At 42.5% G+C, this 21,271-nt stretch overlaps 1 protein-coding gene across 1 annotated transcript in view; it reads left to right on the forward strand.

Moving 5' to 3' along the window:
* LOC311294159 (segment polarity protein dishevelled homolog DVL-2-like) overlaps positions 1-21,271 on the forward strand; it is an 81,968-nt gene that overhangs the window by 41,577 nt on the left and 19,120 nt on the right. Inside the window, exons 5-11 of the mRNA XM_084414875.1 lie at positions 8,808-8,937; positions 9,314-9,404; positions 9,665-9,734; positions 9,887-10,026; positions 10,110-10,186; positions 10,278-10,345; positions 10,438-10,563. Of these exons, the coding sequence (XP_084271001.1) occupies positions 8,808-8,937; positions 9,314-9,404; positions 9,665-9,734; positions 9,887-10,026; positions 10,110-10,186; positions 10,278-10,345; positions 10,438-10,563 (702 nt within the window). The remainder of the gene's footprint in view (positions 1-8,807; positions 8,938-9,313; positions 9,405-9,664; positions 9,735-9,886; positions 10,027-10,109; positions 10,187-10,277; positions 10,346-10,437; positions 10,564-21,271) is intronic.

The raw sequence follows: 21,271 nt of genomic DNA on the forward strand, positions 1-21,271 counted from the left end.
ATATATATATATATATATATATATATATATATATATATATTAGGGCTGTCAAATGATTAAAAATTTTTATCAAATTAATCAGAATTTTCAGTGGATTAATCAGGATTAATCACTATTTGCAATTACACCTGAATCCTAACCATTTTTTTTCCTGAAATGCATACCAAAAGATAAATAACAGGACACAGATACATAATTTTCATATTATGTTTGTTTATTAACACAGCCAAATAATGGTGGTTCCTCTTTGGCATTCCTCTTAACCAGGATGTACAATTTACAGTATTCAATTGAACAGAAAGCAATAAATGTAGTCAAATCATAACAGTGGCCTACCACATTTTTGCACAATTTGAGTCATCTGTTGCGTTATGAGGAAAAAAAACATTTTCAATAAAACTTTTAAATCAAACCAAAGAACAATCTTTTACCTTTTCCTCCATTCTTTAATCCAGTTGCTCAAAAATCCAGTTGCTAACTACTATAACATGTTGCACTGAAACTGGTCTTTTTGTTTGAACATCACCTTTCAAATCTACTGAGCTTCATTATCTTTCAGCCAGTTGTTGAGGCAAACTAACGTGTTCACATTTTCTGAAAGTAAAGCTGACCTTTTCTTGTTCACAATGTGACCTGCAACTGAGAAAAGTCGTTCACAGGGAACAGTGGTTGCAGGAGTGGCTAGATATTTGTGAGCTAGTGAGGCCAGCTTCTCATGGGCTCCTGAATGAGATGCCCACCACCTCAAGGGGCAGTCCTCCAATTTAATGGTGGGCTCTGCTCTGTACCTCTGTATGGCAGGTTGGACTTCTTCATCTTCTGAATCTGAGCCCATTTGCAGAAGGCTGATTTTCTTCCTGGGTGGCCCATCATCATGTGTCTGTGAAGACTTTCTGGGTGATTCTTGTTGCAGCATCCCTTCAAGTGTGTTCCACACCTCTTCCCTGTCTGTCTTGGGCAGGCATTTCAAGTCTTTGAAACGAGGATCCAAAACTGTAGCAATCTGGAGCCATGCATTGTTGAGCTGTTCTTGACGGGATGCTAGGTCCTCCTTGAACTTGGTCTTGAATCTCACCACATATGCAGGGTCCTCATCACAGGCTTCCATCTTGAGACGCAAGTGGCAGAGAGAAGGTAGTACCACAGAACAAGAGACATAGGCCTCTCCACCCAGGAGCTCAGTTACATACCTACGCACACAAACACACACATGCACACAGAGACAGTGTATTATTAGAACAGTGGTTATCAACATATTATTATCATTATTATTAGCAGCACGGATTTTTATTGCAGATAATATAACAAATAAATAATTATTGATAGGCCTACGTGTTAAAGGGCTTTATGTTTCATTTATTTGGCTAGTCTACTGTCATCTGTCAATAATAGAAAAAAAAAGAATGAACAAATTATTTAAAACGAATTGAATTAATAAATAAATAATAATATTGACGCACATGCTTTTCTGTCTCATTATTGCAACATCTCTCTCTAATAACTGCATTAATAACTGGATAAAGCCGGGGACACACTTTAAGGCCGGTTATGAATGTAATTTGATATTTATGACTGATCATGTCCAAACGCGTGTTCTCGGGTGTGCATTATTTTTCTAATAATTCAACGGCCTGTCGTCAATTATTCCTTACTTAATTAATTCCAGAAAATAATCAAAGCAATGTTATTTGATAAGTTACAGACTGATTTACCTGCATGGCTCTAGAAGTGTCTCCAGCCTCTGCAGTTTATCCCACTCTGCTGCGGTCGGCAAAACGAGTTTGTGCTCCTGATTGTCCAGGGCTGCGATGACAGCCTCTTTATTTCTGCTCACGCGCTTGACCATTTCCAGCGTCGAATTCCAACGTGTTGGAACATCCTGGATCAATGGCTCTTGCTTCTTTCCCAGGCTGACTTGTTGTGCTTGAAGCTCCGCAGCATTTGCTGGGCTGTGCTTAAAATGACCGACAACTTTGCGAGCCTTGGCCAAAGCATTTACAAAGCCGCTGTCAGCAAGACTCACTGTGATACTTCTCTGCACCATGTGAGCGACACAGTTCATGTGTTCATAGCGTGTAAGTCGAATTGCGGCAACCATGTTGCGTGCACTGTCAGTCCCAATGGTTGTCGTCTTGCCCTCGATGTCCCACTTACGTGCAACAGACAGGAACTGTTCTTTACAAGCCTCCGCAAAATGACGCTCCTCAGTTTTTAATATAGTCAGCGCAAAAGACTTCAGTTCCCACGTGTCACTGATGAAATGTGCAGTTACTCCGAGGTAATTGTTGTTACTCACTGATGTCCAATGGTCTCCTGTCAGGGCGATATGATTTACTTGAGCCAAGACCTCTTTCCTTTTTTCTTTTTCGTTTTCATAGAGCTCGTGGATTTTCGTCATAACTGTGGCTCTTGACGGTGGCTTATAGGATGAGTCTTGAGACGCCACTTGCAAAACAACAAGGAAACCTGAGTCTTCTACAATGCTAATGGGTCTACAATCCTTTGCAATCCATTTTGCTATTGTGTTGGTCAAATTATCTGAGGCTGATTTTGTTAATGGCCTGCGAACATTCAGCGTGGTCTGGCGCAAAGCACCTGACGGCCCAGCAAACGTATGTTTGGCGTTGACATGGTACCTCAAGCTTGAACAGCTCCGGTGAAATTGAAACTCCTTGTTACAAATCTTGCAAATAACCTTGTACTTGTTAACTGTACCATCAACATTCTTTTTATATTTGAATCCGTCAATAGGCCCATTTTGCTCACCTTGCTCCATCTCGCCTCTAGCTCCCAACCACTTTCCTGAACTGAATAATTTGTCACACTGCGCATGCGTGAAATGCGTTAAAAAAATTGACGTAATTAACAACAAACAACTAATTAACGCCGTTAACGCGCTATTTTTGACAGCCCTAATATATATATATATAGAGAGAGAGAGATATATAATGTCTAGTATTTAGACAGTAGGCCTAGGCTATCACATATTTTACCGGAGGCTGAAATATATTTAGACTAAATCACATTACACTTAAGCAGATATTCGCAAATAAGCTACATTAAACATAAGGCAGTATTTTAGCATGATAATCAGTGTTATAAGCTAATCAAAACTGAGTGAAATATATTTAATATACAAATATGTTTAGAGAGTAATAGCCTATCACATTGAAAAAGTTTACACTTGAGCATATACACGAATGTTAGGGATATTGTAAGGCAATCTTTCCTGTAAGATGTCAAAAGCTAGCCAAAACTAAGCAAAATATAGTCTGAAAATTCATATGAGTTCTATATTATCAGAAAAATAATTATATAACAGTAAAACTTACTCCGAAATTGTGTCCTCGGCGGGATCAATTCGCTCTTCAAAATGCTGCCGTTCGTCGTCCGAGTTACAATCTTCCTCTGAGGAAAAGGTGAATTCTTCCTCGCTGTCCAGAATCATCTGAAGAGCGTCTTTACCGGAGAAGCGTGCCATACTCAAAACGCGATAAACTATCAGTGAGTCTGATGAAGAAACTGTGTTTGTATGGCATTGATCGGGGGGCGTGTGCGATGCATAGATCACCTAAACTATTTACCATGTGAATAGTGCCGGGGGCGGGGCTGCCTCAGCTCATCAGAGATAATGAAGGGAGAACGAAAAAACGGTACCTCTCCTTGCTTTTAAAGGGACTACATAAGCTGAGAATATTTGTTTTTTTATATAAATTACTTCATTTAAAAGAAGAGATTTCAAGCTTCATAAAGACATATCTCACGTGTCTGTGTGAGAAGTATTCGCTGAGTTATGGTTCATTTTCGGACGCGTTTCAGAATGGACTTAACTGACACAGAGAAGGCAGAACTCGCTTCGTGTTTATTTTTCTTTATTTGGCGAAAAGCACAACACTTTGTTTTTATTGTGAGTATACATAAAAATAATACACATTTAACAGGATCGATTGATGTATGAAACTCCTATGGAAAATCAAAGTCAACAGAGTATTTATGAGTTTCTTTTACACTGATAAAAAAAAAGCGAGCTGGTATCGCCGGCGATACCGCCGACCCCAGGGGGTTAAAAGTGCATTTGAGAAAGTTACTGTTATCATAGCGGGGACCCGGAACATATCACTGAGAGCTGGTATCAGTTGTTTTTGGTTCACCTCGAGCAGAGGGAGGAGGGTGTGGGCCCTGACGTTGTGGCAGAGGCCGAAGAGCTCTCACAGGAGGTGGGGGAGGGCAACCTGGACCCGCAGGCTTTGGTGGTTGCGGGGCCTGACGTTTTTTGATTGATATCTGGGGGCTCGCAGCAATAGAGTGGGATAGTTTGGTTCAAGCATACACCAGTTCTTCCATTTTCTCTGAGAAGTACAGAAGTGGAGATGCTGGAGAGAGGAATAACATGTCTGGTGAGAGGGGCTGTTGCTGTGATATGTTGTCCTGGCTTCCCTGGCTGTTTTCCAGAAAGTCGTCCTTGGGTGCTGAATCTTGAACCAAGTTTGTTTGGGTGGTGGCCATCCTGTTGAAACAGTTGTCTCTGACTCCAGAAAAGATTGAAGTTGTCAATGGACTTCACTCCTTTTATATTGCAGGTTTTTTGCAGTCATGTATTAAGCCCAAGCAACCATGAAAACCTGTTTGTTCCTCTTGCTGGGAGTGGTCCACTGATGAATGTCTGAACTTTCAGTCTTTTAAGTGTTTCAAAAAGTTAATTGAAATCCTTCTTAAGGAGTTCTGACTGCTCTGAAGATCCCTGTTTACATCAGAAGTTGTTGCTCTTGGAAGGCAGCACGTAGTTGTATATCTGCTGCTAATGTTTCTGATTATAGAGTCACCCACTATCAGAGTCCTGTGCTCGGCTGCACTCTGAGCCTAGTGCCGCTGTCTGCTCGACCTTGAGCGCCAGTTTGCATCAGTGTTAGTGTTATTCCTCATCTACATCCATTAATACTTCAAATCTGTTCTCAATATGTATAGGCAGTGGTAGGAAACAAGTGTTTGCAATCCTTGTCAGAGTCGTTTCTGGGGTAGAGGATGCTACTGCTGCAATATGTGATGCTCGTGACAATCTGATGTCTCAAGTGCCTTTGGGTCTCGCTCCCTGTTTGCGCCATCGATTTGTATGTCGATCAGTTAAGGCTTGTTTCTCTACACTCAGAATGGCCTGACTCACCGGCTGTATGCTGAGGGCATCCATGACGAAGCTCTGTTGTGTGTTCCGTCTGGTTTGGTGATGTAAGTAACTTTGTTTCAAGAACTGCAATCCTTTGTAAAAGTCTGTGGCAGTTTGTGCAGCAAATAGATTCTTGAACCAGAAGAGGCATTTTCTCTCTTGTCCTTTTGAATGTAGGCAGTTAAACAGTTATAAAAGAATCCTGCTTTTTGTAGTAATCCAAGCTTTGTCGTTTGAGCACTGTGTTGATTTGCTGAAGTTAAAATTAGGTGATAAAAGGAGATAAAATATAAAAATATAAAAGCGATAGAGCAAAGCGTGGAGCAGTAAGCAAGAGCGTCCGAACAGTAGCTGAGCAGGAAGTGAAGAGTGAAGAGCAGGAAGTGAAGACTAAGAAGATGCTAAGATGCTAAAATCACAGAAAAAGCTGATTTTAATTCAGAGTTAATCAGCATCATTAAAATGATGATGATCGAAGTATTATGATTACTTTTCAGTAAAAGTTGAATGTGAATGTGATTGGTTTATTCCAAACCGAGTACCTTGCCCCATAATGTCACTTTCATTTATATAGCGCTTTTAACAATATAGTTCGTTTCAAAGCAACTTTACAGTGATAATAGGAAATTAAAGTAACAGAGATTGTTTTGGCTTTACAGTAGCTCTGGAATAAAGTTATTGTCCAGCTAAAGTTAGTTTTGATTGATTCACTTCCGTCGCAACGAACATTAGTTATTAACTTAGGGGCCGCTTACACGACACCGTTCTAACAGAAAACCCTTAAGTTCTCTCTGCGCAAACTTTAAAAACACGAACCTGTAAGAACGCTGATGGCGTGCACATGCGTATTACGTGTTTAGTCTATAGGTATGCGTGTTTGAATATATATGTGTGCAGGCATGTAGTCCTTCTTTATAAACCAACCCTCAATAAACTACTTGTCTGGCCTTAAAATTTATAATACAGAATTTTTATCACTTCCGAGTATCCACGTGAAATGGAATTATCCTGACAACGTTTTATCTGTACAGAGGTAAAGGGTGAAGGAGGCCTTCACAGGGGAGAGACTAGTTGACACTTCAGGACACTTACGACGACCGTGTCCAGGCGCAGGTCCTTCATCAGATCTAGATACGGCCTGGATCCGGCGGACTGCGGTAAACCTTGGGATAAACAGAGAGACTAATATTAGCTTAGATGCCATTCTTCTTATGATGTAACAAGTACATCAGGATTTATGGGAAGTGTTCCTGGTTCCGGCTGACCTAATCTATGCAGCCTAACATTGAATTAAAGAAGTCTATAATGTGTTATGTGTATGCTAGGTCAAAGAGATGTGTTTTTAGTCTAGATTTGAACTGACAGTGTGTCTGCTTCCCGGATGTTAGGAAGACTGTTCCAAAGTTTTGTTGCTAAATAAGATAAGGATCTACCACCAGCAGTCCATTTTGATATTCTAGGTATTATCAACTGGCCGGAATTTTGAGATTGCAATAGACGTGAAGGACTATAATGCGTTAAGAGCTCACTCAAGTACTGCGGAGCTAAACCATTTAGTGCTTTGTAAGTAATGAGCAATAATTAAAAATATATAAAAATTTTAATAGGGAGCCAATGCAGTGTTGACAGAACAGGGCTAATATGGTCATACTTCCTGGTTCTGGTGAGAACTCTAGCAGCTGCGTTGTGGATAGGGTTGCCAAAATAGAAATAAGGAACGGGGGGGGGGGCTAATGACATGCCCCCACGGAATATTTTTTTTTTAAATAACCCCTGAAATGATGACTTTTGGTGAATATTGTGGAAACTAATTGATATTTAGATAAATATATTTCATACATTATAGCATATTATAATAGGCCTACAACTTATTAGGCCTAGCCTATATTTATAGAATAGCAAGTAGGCCTAATCAATATACAAGACTGAACCACATAGATGTGAAATATAAAGGCTATCATGGTCATTTTGCCAACAATGAACCATGGATTTGTTTAGTTTATAATACGTTTTATTTTTAACTTAAACAAATACAAAATATATAATTCAAAACTCATCGGCTTAGACTGCATTTGAAGAAAAATAAACACAACAGTTTTCTGTAGCCTTGTGCGAACTTATGCACTAGAATTAGACTTCTCGAATGTTCTTTCCAGTGCAAAAAAAAAATATTTTTTATTTAATTAGACAACATTTTAAGGAAGTGTAGTGCAAATATCTTTATATAATTATACTTCCATTATAGTTAATTTTCTTTCCAGTGCAAAACAATAATACATTAAAAAACAGCTAATAAAGAAAATATAAAATATTGCACTCAAATACTGCATTCAAGCAATACAACACCTGTATGTATATTTTTGTGCTCTCTTCTTTTTCGCCAGCTGCTCGGAGGTAAGAGTCATTTTTACATTTCCCGCTGTTGTCACTTGTTGTCATCGTTGCTACGATACGTGACTCACAATGACTGAAACGACCAATTAAAAGGGCATTCTCTGATGACGTTCCAAGATGTTAAAAACACTACGCTGATCAAAGACAAACAGAGGGAGAAATTAGTATCTACCGCACCGTAGGGTTTTTTTTTTCTTATCATAGCCTACAAATGTCTTCGTTCATAGTCTGATATGTGTCTGTCATGGATTTGCACTGAATTGATTCTCAAAAATACGGAACAAAGTGCGTTCCGTATCAGTTCAATACGGAACAAGACTTTTATGTGTCAAATACGGGACGATTCCGTATTATACGGAACGGTTGGCAACCCTAGTTGTGGACCAGCTGTAGGTTTTTTTTGCAAAAAAAAAAAACTCTAGTTTTGCACTCTCACTATTAACCTTAATTAAACTTTGGATGCGTGTCTCTAGTTCTGAAATCTTCTCCGTCAGCCTGACTGTCTCCCTGCATTTATCACATGTAAATCATGTGACAGAGAATGCTATACTATACATGTAACATGAAGTGCAAGTGACAATAACAGGAGAAGACATTACTCACCGTGTTTGTTGACTGATCCTACTCACCACAGTTGTTTTAATTATAAAAGGTACGGGCACACGCAAGAGAAAAGACGGCAAGCACGGATGGCAGGTTAACAGGCTAGCGAGATACTAGCGTGTTGTGCTAGTGATAACGATTTAGATAAAAGCTAGCGATGTCAGATTAATGTGATAGGCAATATTAGACAATATCTAACATATGTTGATGAGCTAGTTAAATTTAGCAAATAAGAACAACAAGGAATGATATTAAATAGAGATTCAAAACAGAAGGCTATACAGAGCTTACAGACACTGACCAGCAGCAAGGCAGACAGGAGCAATCGTTCAAGGCAATGAGCAAGAGTGCACTCGCCACCCTGGTGTGCACAATGCCCTGGGTGTGCACACTAATGCAATTTTTTTTACAATCATTTTTTTGGTTTCAGTAACTGGGAATGTGTATAGTTTTTTATACCCACTGTAAATGTGTACATTTATTTCATTCATAATGAATTCATGATTCATTTACATAATGCCAAGGAAATGCAGTGAATGAGTTCTGATGACACTGGGTATAATGTGCAATATAAATGTGCTAATAAATCTAGATATAACCAAATTGTTGTTTTAGAAATTACCTGGTTGTTGCTTTATTGATTCTCCAGGGTCTCGTGTGAATGGTCAAACACGGTTAGAACGGCACATGGCCGGCTATGAAAGCTCCTCCACCATGATGAGCAGTGAACTGGACACCACCAGCTTCTGTGACTCAGATGAGGATGACACCATGAGCAGGTACACATTGTGTAACTGGAAAAAGTAGTACCTACGATCTGTTTTCAAGAGGATTTAGAATTCAGATATTGACAGCAGCTTTCTGTCACGCCTGAAAAAGACACCTAAAAAGTGATCTCGTACAAATTTATTTTAGGATTTGTGTTAGTTTGAAAACATTAACAGTTAGAGTTTATGCTCATAAATGTTGAATTGGATTTGATATTTAGGTTTGTGCACAGTCTCTATCTTCTTCAAAGGATATAATAATGTCTGCCAACTACATGATATTGGCATGATTTTATAAATGAATGGTGTGGAACATATCACTAGTTTTTTTGTTTGTTTGTTTTTCATCTTTTACATGTTTTAATGTCTTGTTCAATTTTCTATGCAGGTTTAGTAGTTCTACAGAACAGAGTACAGCCTCCAGATTGTTAAAGAGACACCGCAGGCGTAGGAAACAGCGGCCACCGAGACTAGAACGGGTAAAGCAGCATCAACTCTTAAAGTCTTCACTGTTTACTGTTTTGTGAAATATTAACAGTGTTTTCTTTTCTTTTTTTTTTTCTTTTTTTTTCTCTGAGGTTCTCAGTTGTATTTGTCAGTATATAAATATAATAAACAGAAAATGTATGCACTCTGTTACTTAACTGTTATAGTGCTAATTCAGGTTACTTGTATATTCAAGAATGTAATATCATTACATTATATTGTCATTTGCTGCCTCAAATTGATTTTATTTTAGGCATCATCATTCAGCAGTGTGACTGACTCCACAATGTCACTCAACATCATCACTGTTACTCTCAACATGGGTGAGTTCAATGTGTAACAATGTTTGGTATTTCAAAAATACTTATGTGTCTTAGTTTTTATCTAAAACTTTTCATAATGTAATAAAATATAAATAAACTAGCTGTATCTAGCATGGATTTTATGTAATTTTCTCGCTCTCTGTTTCTACAAGATAAATATAATTTCTTGGGCATCAGTATTGTTGGTCAGAGTAATGAGAGGGGAGATGGAGGCATCTACATCGGCTCCATTATGAAGGGAGGAGCTGTGGCGGCGGATGGGCGAATAGAGCCTGGAGACATGTTGCTGCAGGTGCTGTACTTTCTCTCCACTTATCTGTTCATTCTGATGTTTGTCATTTTGATGTTCATTATAAAGTCTTTTTCCATCTACAGGTGAATGATATAAACTTTGAGAACATGAGTAATGATGATGCTGTGAAGGTGCTAAGAGACATTGTACACAAACCTGGGTGCGTCTCTTGAGTTATGTCCTAAATGTTTTGTGGTATAACATCATGTTTAAACATTGCATTGAATTTGTTTATGTGTGTTTGGCTGCAGACCCATCATCCTGACTGTTGCTAAGTGCTGGGACCCTTCACCTCAGGGATACTTCACACTGCCCCGCAGTGAGAAACTCTGAATTATAAAAGTACTGATTGAGATGTAATAGAGATCTAAACTTCTTTCTTGAACTAAACTTTTCTTCTGTTATTTTTAGATGAGCCGATCCGACCCATTGACCCTGCTGTGTGGGTTACTCACTCTGTGGCCATGAGTGGTGGAGCATACCCTCCTTACCCTCCCAGCACCATCACTTCCAGCTCATCTGTTACAGAGACTGATAGTAATCCCTTGTCTTTCACTCTCTTTCTCACTTTTTCTCTAAATCCTTATCTTTAATATCCATTACATCAACCACTTCTTTCTTTGACCTATGAAAGTCGTTGACTGCGTTTACAAACACACAATAAAATAATACCCAAATAAACACCCCTTATTGTGAGAGAGCTGTTTAAGACAAAAGCGGCGTTTGTGTTTACGTGCACTAGTCAAGTCACCTTTATTTATATAGCGCTTTATACAATAGATTGTTTCAAAGCAGCTTTACAGTGATAACAGGAAAGTGATGCATTTCGGCTGTTGTTCAGCTAAAGTCAGTTCAGTGTTGATTCAGTTGTTAGCTGTGTTAGCCATGTTAGCTGTTGTAGTTTTTCAATTAAAAACTATACATCCAAGTGGATGCTGCACACTGGTGGTGGTTGAGGAGAGATCCCCTGATATGATTGTAAAGCACTTTGGGAGAACAGTAGTACATATGAAAGCGCTATATAAATGCCTCATTCATTCATTCATTCATTCATTCATTCATTTAATTCAATTCAATTCACGAATCTGAGAGCGAATCTGAGCCCTAATCCAGAGTTTAGGAGCCAAATGTGAAAACGCTCTCCCACCTTTAGTGGATTTAGATATCCTAGGTACTACCAGAAGCCCAGAGTTTTTTTTTACCTTAACGAGCCTGATGTAAGGCGATAGAAGATCAGTTAAATACACAGGAGCGAAGCCGTTTAGGCTTATAGGTCAGTAGCAATACTTTGTAATTGATACGTAACTTAATAAGTGACCAGTGTAGAGATGATAAAATTGGTGTTATTTGATCATATTTTCTTGACCTGGTAAGAACTCTTGCAGCTGCATTTTTTATTAATTGTAGCTTGTTTATTGAGGATGAAGGACAACCAGCTAGTAATGCATTACAGTAATCTTGTCTAGAGGTCATGAATGCATGAACTAGCTTTTCTGCATCAGAAACAGATAGCATGTTCAGGACAGTCTGTTTTTGTAACATATGAAATATGATTTTCGAAAGACAAGTTGCTGTCTCTCGCCTGCTGCTTTTGCTTGCTCAAACACTTTTATTTTTGGCAGTCAAGGGGCGGGACTTACTGTTTTAATAACCTCAAATGTCATTGGTTACTTCCCATTTTCCGGAAGTGATTGGACGCCTGTCCAATGACCCATAATTCACTTGACTTCAGACATGATATTTGTTTTATTTATGTTAATGTGTAATGTGATTTAATGCATTGGTAATATAGAATAGATTCTTACCAGATACTTTATTAACAGAAAGTCATTCTAGTGATTGCATTGTGCTGTTTAGAGATATTTACTGACTGTAATGACGCATTTCCATGGTTATTAGCATTGTAAATCTACCAAAATTCGTATACATTTTTACATTTTATATTTATAACACTATGATTTATGATTATGATTTATGACAAATATGATTAGTTGTGTTATTGGCATTAAAATATCTAAAAGAAACTGAAGAAAAATGGGAATGCAAAGTCATATTTGCTGTAGTTCACCACTACATTACCACTATACTCCCATTCACCACTATTAACGTTTACTCAACCAAAATTATATTGGATCAGAGAACCTCAGAAATGTAAAAAGTGTCCATTAAATAGTTGTAAATATAACAAGGGCTTTGGATGAAAGATAAATTACTTGTTTATATCAATAAGCAAGAGTTTTTGTGCAAGCTTTTCGTTATCATCCTGTGTATTACTATTATGTCAAATTTGAGTGGTTCATTATATTTTCTATTAAATGTAAAAGGGGTTTTGGCAGCATGAATGCATTTATATATATATATATATATATATATATATGTATATATATATATATATTTTTTTTTTATGTTCAGATGGGGTGTAATCATTCATGCTGTGTACTGTACTTGCCTCATACTTTCTCTTATTAGGTTATTTGCTTACAAAAAGTTAGATGATTAAGATCACTATATAATGTTGTAATATCTACTTTGCTGGGTTTAAGCTGGGTTTAATAATTTGCTGGGTTTCATTTTGTTCCTCTGTATTCTGTAGCAAATTCTGAAAAGGCATTTGTAAGCTACAATTAATGCTGTGTACTGTATCTTAACTTGAGAAGCCAGAACCACTTTTACGTTTAATAGAAAATATAATGAACCATTTATATTACGTAAAAATTTATACAAATTTTGGTAGATTTACAATATATAAAGCTTTATTGCAGACACAGGTCCATATAGCACAACATACAGCATAAAAAAGGAGATACAAAAATACATAAAAAATTCCATAATAGCCTATAGAATATACAGGCTATTACACCAGTGTCGTCTAAGCCTCGAAGTGTATCTATAACAGCTTTTCAGAGGACTGACTAGGGCTTCAATTATATGGTTCACTGAATTGTCCAATCGACACATAAAACGTACTCGGTTACTAACGTAACCTCGGTTCTCTCTAGTAGAGGGAACGAGTACTGCGTAAGATATCTTACGCTAGGGGGAAATCCTTTTTCCGCAAGATATTGAAGCCAAAAATTATCCTTAATTTTGTAATAATGCAAAACGCGTTGCGGCAGCATACAGACATAGGCGAGGCAGCTCGCGCGCCTATTGGCTGTTCTGCGGCAACTGCAGCAGCCTATCGAGCGAGGCCTGGCGTGACGCCAGACCTAATGAGGGTGCTTCGCGCCCGCTGCGTCACATCCCGCCGAAACGGGCGTGGTCTAGGCCTATAAATACCGCTCGCAGGCAGCTATTATCTGGTTTTTCATCATCGAAGCAACCAGAGCGTGTGCATGCACGGCAAGATACGCAGTACTCGTTCCCTCTACTAGATAGAACCGAGGTTACGTTAGTAACCGAGTATGTTCTCTTACGAGAGGTCTCTCGTACTGCGTAAGATATCTTACGCTAGGGGGACCCAATGCAAAACGCTGGGATCTGACACCAAAGACCCAAGGGCGAAAGCCCGGGGTTCATATAGTGCACAATCACCCAGGGAACTCACAGGGAGTCCGGGAAGAGGGAGGGGCGAAGCCGCACTCTTCCACATATGGCAGCGTCGCTTAGACGCGAATTTCATCATACAGACAGGGCGGGGTACGGCCTGAACTGATGGGGAAATGTGGGTCTTACACAGTTTGCCCAGGCACATCTTTGTGCTACTGCTTTTCACTGTTGATCATCGAGCTGTGCTCAGTAGACGCAGCATTCTGAGCTGATAGCATCAGGTCAGATAATACTGGTTAACTAGACCGACAGCAGCCTGGCCTGCAGAGCGGGAACCTCTAGGTTGTAAAACCTTATAAATGTAGACGGGGAGGCCCAGCCCGCCGCCGTACAAATATCTTGCAAGGCAATCCCACTCGACCAGGCCCACGAAGAGGCCATGCCTCTCGTGGAGTGCGCTCTGACACCCAACGGGCACTGCATGCCCTTGGAGGCGTATGCTAGCGCTATAGCATCAACTATCCATCTGGATAGGCTCTGTTTCGACGCGGCTAGTCCCTTAGAACGCCCGCTAAACGAAACAAAGAGCTGCTCTGTCTGTCTGAAAACAGACGAGCGAGACACATAAGCTCGTAATGCCCTGACTGGGCAAAGGAGGCTCGCGTCTCTTTCCTCATCAGGGACCGGTAGGGCTGACAGGGAGATGACCTGCGCCCTAAACGGTGTGTTGAGGGATTTTGGAACATAACCGTGCTTAGGTTTGAGTATAACCTTCGAGTCATTAGGCCCAAATTCCATGCACGTCGCGCTCACAGAGAGCGCGTGTAAGTCCCCTATCCGCTTCACTTGAAGCGAGAGCCAGCAGAAGCACAGTCTTGAAAGACAGATGTTTCAGATCAATCGTCTGTAAAGGCTCGAATGGTCCACCTTTCATGGCTTCCAGCACCGTAGAAAGGTCCCATACGGGGACTGAGGGAGGTCTGGAAGGATTCAGTCTCTTAGCCCCTCTACGGAAGCGGATGACTAAATCGTTCCTTCCTATTGACTGACCAAGCGTTGTTCTCGAGAACGCTGCTATAGCCGCCACATAAACTTTGAGCGTGGAAGGGGTCCTGCCCTTATCCAACAGCTCTTGTAGGAAGGAAGCACCTCCGTCACTCCACAGTCTGTGGGTGACACGCCACGGGCTGTGCACCAGCCCGAAAACACTGACCATTTCGAGGAGTAGAGACGTCTTGTAGACGGAGCTCTAGCCTGCGTGATCGTGTTTAATACTCCCTTAGGGAGTTCAACATGTACCCGTTGATGGCCCAGACATGAAGGGACCACAATTCCGGGTGAGGATGCCAGATCGAGCCGTGGGCCTGAGAGAGGAGGTCTCCCCTCACTGGCACTGGCCACGGGGCAGTGCTCGCTAGCTGCATCACAACTGGGAACCAAGGTTGGTTTTCCCAGAACGGTGCTACAAGCAGTACTGAGCATCCTTCTTCCCTGATCCGCTCTATCACCTGAGGCAGGAGAGAGACGGGAGGAAGAGCATAGAGCGGGCGGCGGGGCCATACATGAACCCTGCTCTTGGAGAAAAATTCCGGACAGTGAGCGTTTCCTTGAGACGCGAACAGGTCTACTTCCGCTCTGCCGAATTTCTTCCACAGCAGTTGGACTGTCTGTGGGTGTAGAGACCATTCACCTGCCGGAACATTGTTCCTGGACAGTCTGTCTGGTCCTATGTTTGGGAGCCCTGGCACGTGCGCTGCTCTCAGCGAGCGCAGGTTGCGCTGAGCCCATACCAGGAGGCGTTCTGCTAGCCTGTGCAGGTTCCTGGACCTGAGGCCGCCCTGGCGATTTATGTAGGACACCACAGACATGTTGTCCGAGCGGACCAGGACGTGGCGTCCTTTTATTCGGGGACAAAAAACGCGTCAGCGCGTTGTCTACTGCCAACATTTCGAGGCAGTTTATGTGCAGAAGCTTCTCCCGTTCTGACCACTGGCCGAAGAACGGTCTGCCCTCGAGCAGCGCTCCCCATCCCGAGGTGGATGCGTACGTAGACACCACCCTCACCCTCGAGGAAGTCCCCAGGCTTACACCTGATTGGTACCAGTCGTCCGCTTTCCAAGGTTTCAGAGCTGTGACGCACTTCTGATTGACCTTGAGACGAAGCAGACCGGATGTCCACGCTCGGCGTGGGACTCGCGCTTTCAGCCAGAACTGCAGTGGGCGCATGCGGAGCAGGCCCAGCTGGAGCACTGATGATGCTGAGGCCATGAGACCCAGCATCTTCTGAAATTTCTTGAGCGGGACAGATGCGCCGCAGCGGAAAGAGTTCGCTGCATGCTGAATGTCTACCGCGCGCTGTGGTGATAGTCGCGCTATCATGGACAGCGAGTCCAGCTCTGTGCCCAGGAAAGATATCGTCTGACTGGGGGACAGAGAGCTCTTCGCCCAATTGACTCTGTGACCCAAATTCTCGAGGTGATCGAGTAAAATGGTCGTGTGCTCTATGAGCACTGAGCGAGATTGCGCTAGAATCAGCCAATCGTCCAAATAGTTCAGTACTCGCACGCCCCTCATTCTGAGGGGTGCGAGCGCCGCATCCGTGCACTTCGTAAATGTACGGGGTGCCAGGGATAAACCGAACGGCAGGACTGTGTACTGATATGCCTGGCCCTCGAAGGCGAATCTCAAAAATCACCTGTGACGTGACGCTATCTGTATTTGAAAATACGCGTCTTTCAGATCTATTGACACGAACCAATCTCCTCGGCGAATCTGCGCGAGGATTTTTCTGGTCGTGAGCATCCTGAACTGTCGCTTCACAAGCACTCTGTTCAGTTGCCTTAAATCTAGTATGGGTCTGAGACCCCCGTCTTTTTTCGGTACCAGGAAGTATCTGCTGTATAGCCCTCCTTTGCTCTGAACTTGAGAGAGAGGCTCTATGGCCCCTTTGCTCAATAGTTTCGCCACTTCGGCTCGAAGTAAATGTGCTACTTCTGTTTTTACCGTGGTCTCGACGCGCGCCGTATAGCGGCGAGGGCGTCGGCGAAACTGCAGCGAATAGCCTCTTTTATAATGTTTAGCACCCACTTCGAAACCCCAGGCAGCTTTGCCCATGCATCTGCATGAATAGCTAGGGATTGAATACGAAGCGTGCTCCGTTCGCTCAGCGATGGAGAGGCTTCGGTGTGCTGTAACACAAGCGTCGCGCTCGTGACATTTGAGGCAGGGGCGCGCTGATAACAGCGGGCAGATTGCCCGCGCTCGACTCCTCTGCGGCGGTCAACCGAGAGGGGGAGGGCTGGGCGAGTCCCGTAGGAACTGTCATGTCTGTGCGTGGATGTGGGCGCGGGATAGCGGGCACATTTACCACACCGAAAGCATTGTTCGCTTGAGTGAAGCGAATGCACGTTGGTTTCGTTTTTACAGAAACCGTGAAACATGCATAACGTAGTGTTTGTGGGCACTGGGTAGTGGGCACATTTACCACGTTTGATGCGCAATCGATCTGAGTCGATTTTTTGTGCGCGAGCCCTGTGTGACGGGCTGTGCTTGTGTGTAGAGATGGGCACTGGGCAGTGGGCATTCTTTCTACACATAAAACACCATCGGCCGTGGCCGGGACACCAGAAAATTCACTCTTATGGGATTTATCTGGGTAGCCGTAAAAGCGGCGTTTGTGTGCAGGCAAGCGTGCTGCGTCGCCGACTTGTTTACTGCAGAATACACTGGAACAGTCACATTTACTGGAACTGAACGAGCGAGAAGTTGCCATAGAAACAGAGAGCGTCAACATGCTGCCGTTTATTTGCAGGCCTGCGTGCATTACAACAGGCTCGTTCACTGCAATATTGACATTTCCAGTCGCCTGAATTTCAGAGGGGAATGAGAAATGTATGAGAAATGGAGGTCGGTCCGTCCGCAGCGGGACCAGAAAACCTCTCTTTTCTCCTTACGCCAGTGACGCACGGAAAACCATAGAAACGGTGTTTGGGTGCAGGCGAGCGGGTTGTACAACGCGCTCGTTGGCTGCAAAATACACATCTGCAGTCGCCTTTTCAGGGAACTGACAGAGCGAGCATTGACGGCATAATTTTATCTGCCGGTAGACCCGGGATCGAACACGGGTCTCTCGCGCGCAAAAACATGAGAGTCTGCCACTGGGCCACAGGGGGAGACACATTGTCATTCAGTTAGCACGAGTATTATCAGAGAGCGTCAACGTGCTGGCGTTTGTTTGCAGGCATGTGTGTATTACAACAGGCTTGCTCACTGCAATTCTGACATTTCCAGTCGCCCGAACTTCAGAGGGGAATGAGAAATGTATGAGAAATGAAACACTCTCTTTTCTCCTTACGCCAGTGACGCACGGAAACCATAGAAACGGTGTTTGGGTGCAGGTGAGCGGGTTGTACAACGCGCTCGTTGGCTGCAAAATGCACATCTGCAGTCGCCTTTCAGGGAACTGACAGAGCGAAGCATTGGCGGCATAATTTATCTGCCGCTAGACCGGGATTCGAACACCGGTCTCTCGTGCGAAAAACCTAAGATTCCACCACTGAGCCACAGGGGGGAACACAGAGGCTTTAGATGCACGAGCACATAAGAGAGCGTCAACATGTTTTCTTCGGCGTTTGCTTGCAGGCGTGCTTGTATTAAAACAAGCTCGTTTGCTGCAATATTGATATTTCCAGTTGCCTGATCAGGGAACTGAGAAATGTATGAGAAATTGAGGTCAGTCCATCCTCGGTGGGACTAAAAACAACTCCTTTCTCCTTTCGCCGGTGAGTGACGCATGAATGGGGCGCAGGGGCAGGGTAGCTTTCTTATAACGTAAAGAAAAACTAACCCCGACCGTCCGCTTCCAGCCTCCCTTGTGAACGGCGCAGTTTGCGCGGCTTGAACAGAGGGAGAGAGAAAGCTAGCCCCGTGACCGTCCGCTCCTGACATCCCCTGTGAGCAGCGCGGTTTGCGCGGCTCGAACAGAGGGAGAACAGGTATCGTCCCCCAAGCAGGCAAGGCAAGCGGGCGAACCGGCGAGCTTTGCGGGTTGGGGGGGCGGGGGGCGGGGGGCGGAGGAGCAGTCTCGGAGAAGGATGCCAGGTGAGTCCTAAGAGTCACCATAGGCAGTAACTAGCTCGCAGTGAGGGCAGTCGCAGTCTATTAGACACAAAACAAATGACTGCCACCTAGGGACACGGAGCAGCAACCTCATTGCATCATTGTATGCTACCTTTAGCCGCTGCATACTCTTTTTCTTATAGTTAGACCACAATTGAGCAGTATATAGCGGTGTGATGTAGGTTCTAAACAAAGAGCACTTCACAAAGTCAGAACACATATAAAACTTCCTTATGAGCATATTGAATGCTAATAACCATGGAAATGCGTCATTACAGTCTGTAACTATCTCTTAACAACACAATGCAATCACTAGTAAGACTTCCTGTTAATAAAGTATCTGGTAAGAATCTATTCTATATTAACAATGCATTAAATCACATTACACATTAATATAAATAAATAAAACAAATTAAGTGATGTCTCATGTCTGAAGTCAAGGACAGGCGTCCAATGACATTGTAACCAATGACATTTGAGGTTATTAAAACAGTAAGTCCCGCCCCTCGACTGCCAAAAATAAAAGTGTTCGAGCGAGCAAAAGCAGCAGGTGAGAGGAGATCAAGTGCGAGAGCGTGGGGAATGAGCATGCGGTTTGAATGAGCTCGCGAGTTCCCGTTTCCACGCGTGTAGATCTGTTATCCTCTCACGAATGTCATTTACTGCGCGCGCCAGCATCAGTTGTGTGCTCCGTTAAATTTGTCATTGATTTTCCGCCATACTCCCAGGTCGTGAAGGATGAAGTAACAGTACATCCTTCTAAATGCAAATTGTATTCTTAGAGATTCTGTGTACATGATTTTGGTCCAATGAGACAGTTAAACTCGCTTATTCATTTGTGGAAATTAACTGAATCTGTAAGTCAGGTCGAGTCTGACAGTCAAGATGGCGCCAGGATGTTTGCCGGCTTGCCACAGTCTGTCCTTGTCTCTTTTATTTGTAATGTTTCTTGTTTGTTTTATCACGCGCTCTGTTTGCTCCCCTCTGGTATATGATCGCATGACGCTATTTAATATTCGATCGGCTGTGTCCGATTGTTTATTTCGCGATCCCAGAGATGATTGGCATCTGCACTCGCATTATGTGCCAGTCGCATTGAGGAAAATGTGTTACCTGCCGGGATGTCTGTGCATGTGGAGGAAACGGCGAAGGAAGCGTGGGAAGCGTGCTGGAGTCCTTGTGAGATCGAAGAAGATCGGGAAGTTTCCAGTCATCGGACCAGCTTCTTCGATGGCGGAGGCCGTGGTCGTGAACCTGAGATGTTCATACATTGTGCCTGTCTTTCCGTCTTCGGCGTTGATGCCTCGGTCTTCACGGATGGTTCACGTAAGGCGACAGTCTGCAGATCGAGGAGTTAATCATCGGAATCTTCGCTCTTTACGTGACGGGAGTCCGGTAACATTCTATGATTCCTCTCTGCAATCCTCCTCCGATACCACTCCCACTCCAGTAACAATGGCGTTGATTAACGCGAGATCTCTGGCAAATAAGACCTTTATTTTAAACGATCTTTTTCTTTCTTATGAAATTGATTTTTTATTTATTACTGAGACTTGGCTTAATGCTGGTGAAATGTCTTCTCTCTCTGAACTTTCTCCTCCTGGTTGTAGTTTTTTTAGTACCCCGAGGTCTGTTGGTCGTGGCGGGGGTCTTGCAGTCGTTTTTAAAGACAAATTTAAGTGTAGACTTTCACCTTCTGCGTCTTTTTGCACTTTTGAATCTCAGTTAATTACGCTGAATTCTTTTAAATCTGTGTTATGTGTTTTGATTTATAGACCCCCAAACTTTCATGGGGATTTTATTCAGGAGTTTTCTGAATTTTTATCTGGTATTGTCCCTTCTTTTGACAATATTCTAATTTTGGGGGATTTTAATATCCATGTGTGCTGCCCTTCAAAGCCCCTGGTCAAAGAATTTTTTAATTTATTAGAGTCATTTGATTTTTTACAATGTGTTTCGGGTCCAACTCATGAACGTGGTCATACGCTTGACCTTGCATTATCTCGGGGTTTCTCTGTTGATAGCATAAAGATTGTTGATACTGTTTTTTCTGACCATAAGACTGTTATCTTAAATCCTAACTTTCCTTGTGGTGTGCCGGATAATATTGTTTCTGCCTCGGTTTCATCTCGCATACTCAATCCATGCACAGCTAGTAGTTTTTCAGCTGTTTTTAATGTCTCTCCTTTTTTTTCATTGATCGAGTCTCCCTCTCCCTGTATGGGTTTAGAAGAGTTGGTCGATCAGTTTAACTCTTCTTGTTTAGAGATTTTAGATGTTGTGGCTCCTGTCAAAGTCAGGGGGAAAAAAGTTAAATCGCAGCCCTGGTTAAACAGTACTACCCGTGCTCTTAGGCAGGAGTGTAGGAGAGCTGAACGCAAATGGGTTAAAGATAAATTACAAATCTCTTATGAGATTTTGAAGAACCATTTGAACGAGTATCAAAGAGCTGTTAAATTGGCTAGATCAAATTATTTCTCTGTCATCATTTCCAGAAACTGTAATAATTCTAGAGTACTTTTCTCTACTGTAAATTCTGTTCTTCACCCTACTGTTACTCCTTCACTCACTCCTTCTGCTGACATGTGTGAAGAGCTCTTAAACTTTTTTATTGGTAAGGTTGATGGAATTAGATCTC

Source organism: Rutilus rutilus (genome assembly GCF_951802725.1).
Source record: "Rutilus rutilus genome assembly, chromosome: 7".
Taxonomy (NCBI): Eukaryota; Metazoa; Chordata; class Actinopteri; order Cypriniformes; family Leuciscidae; genus Rutilus; species Rutilus rutilus.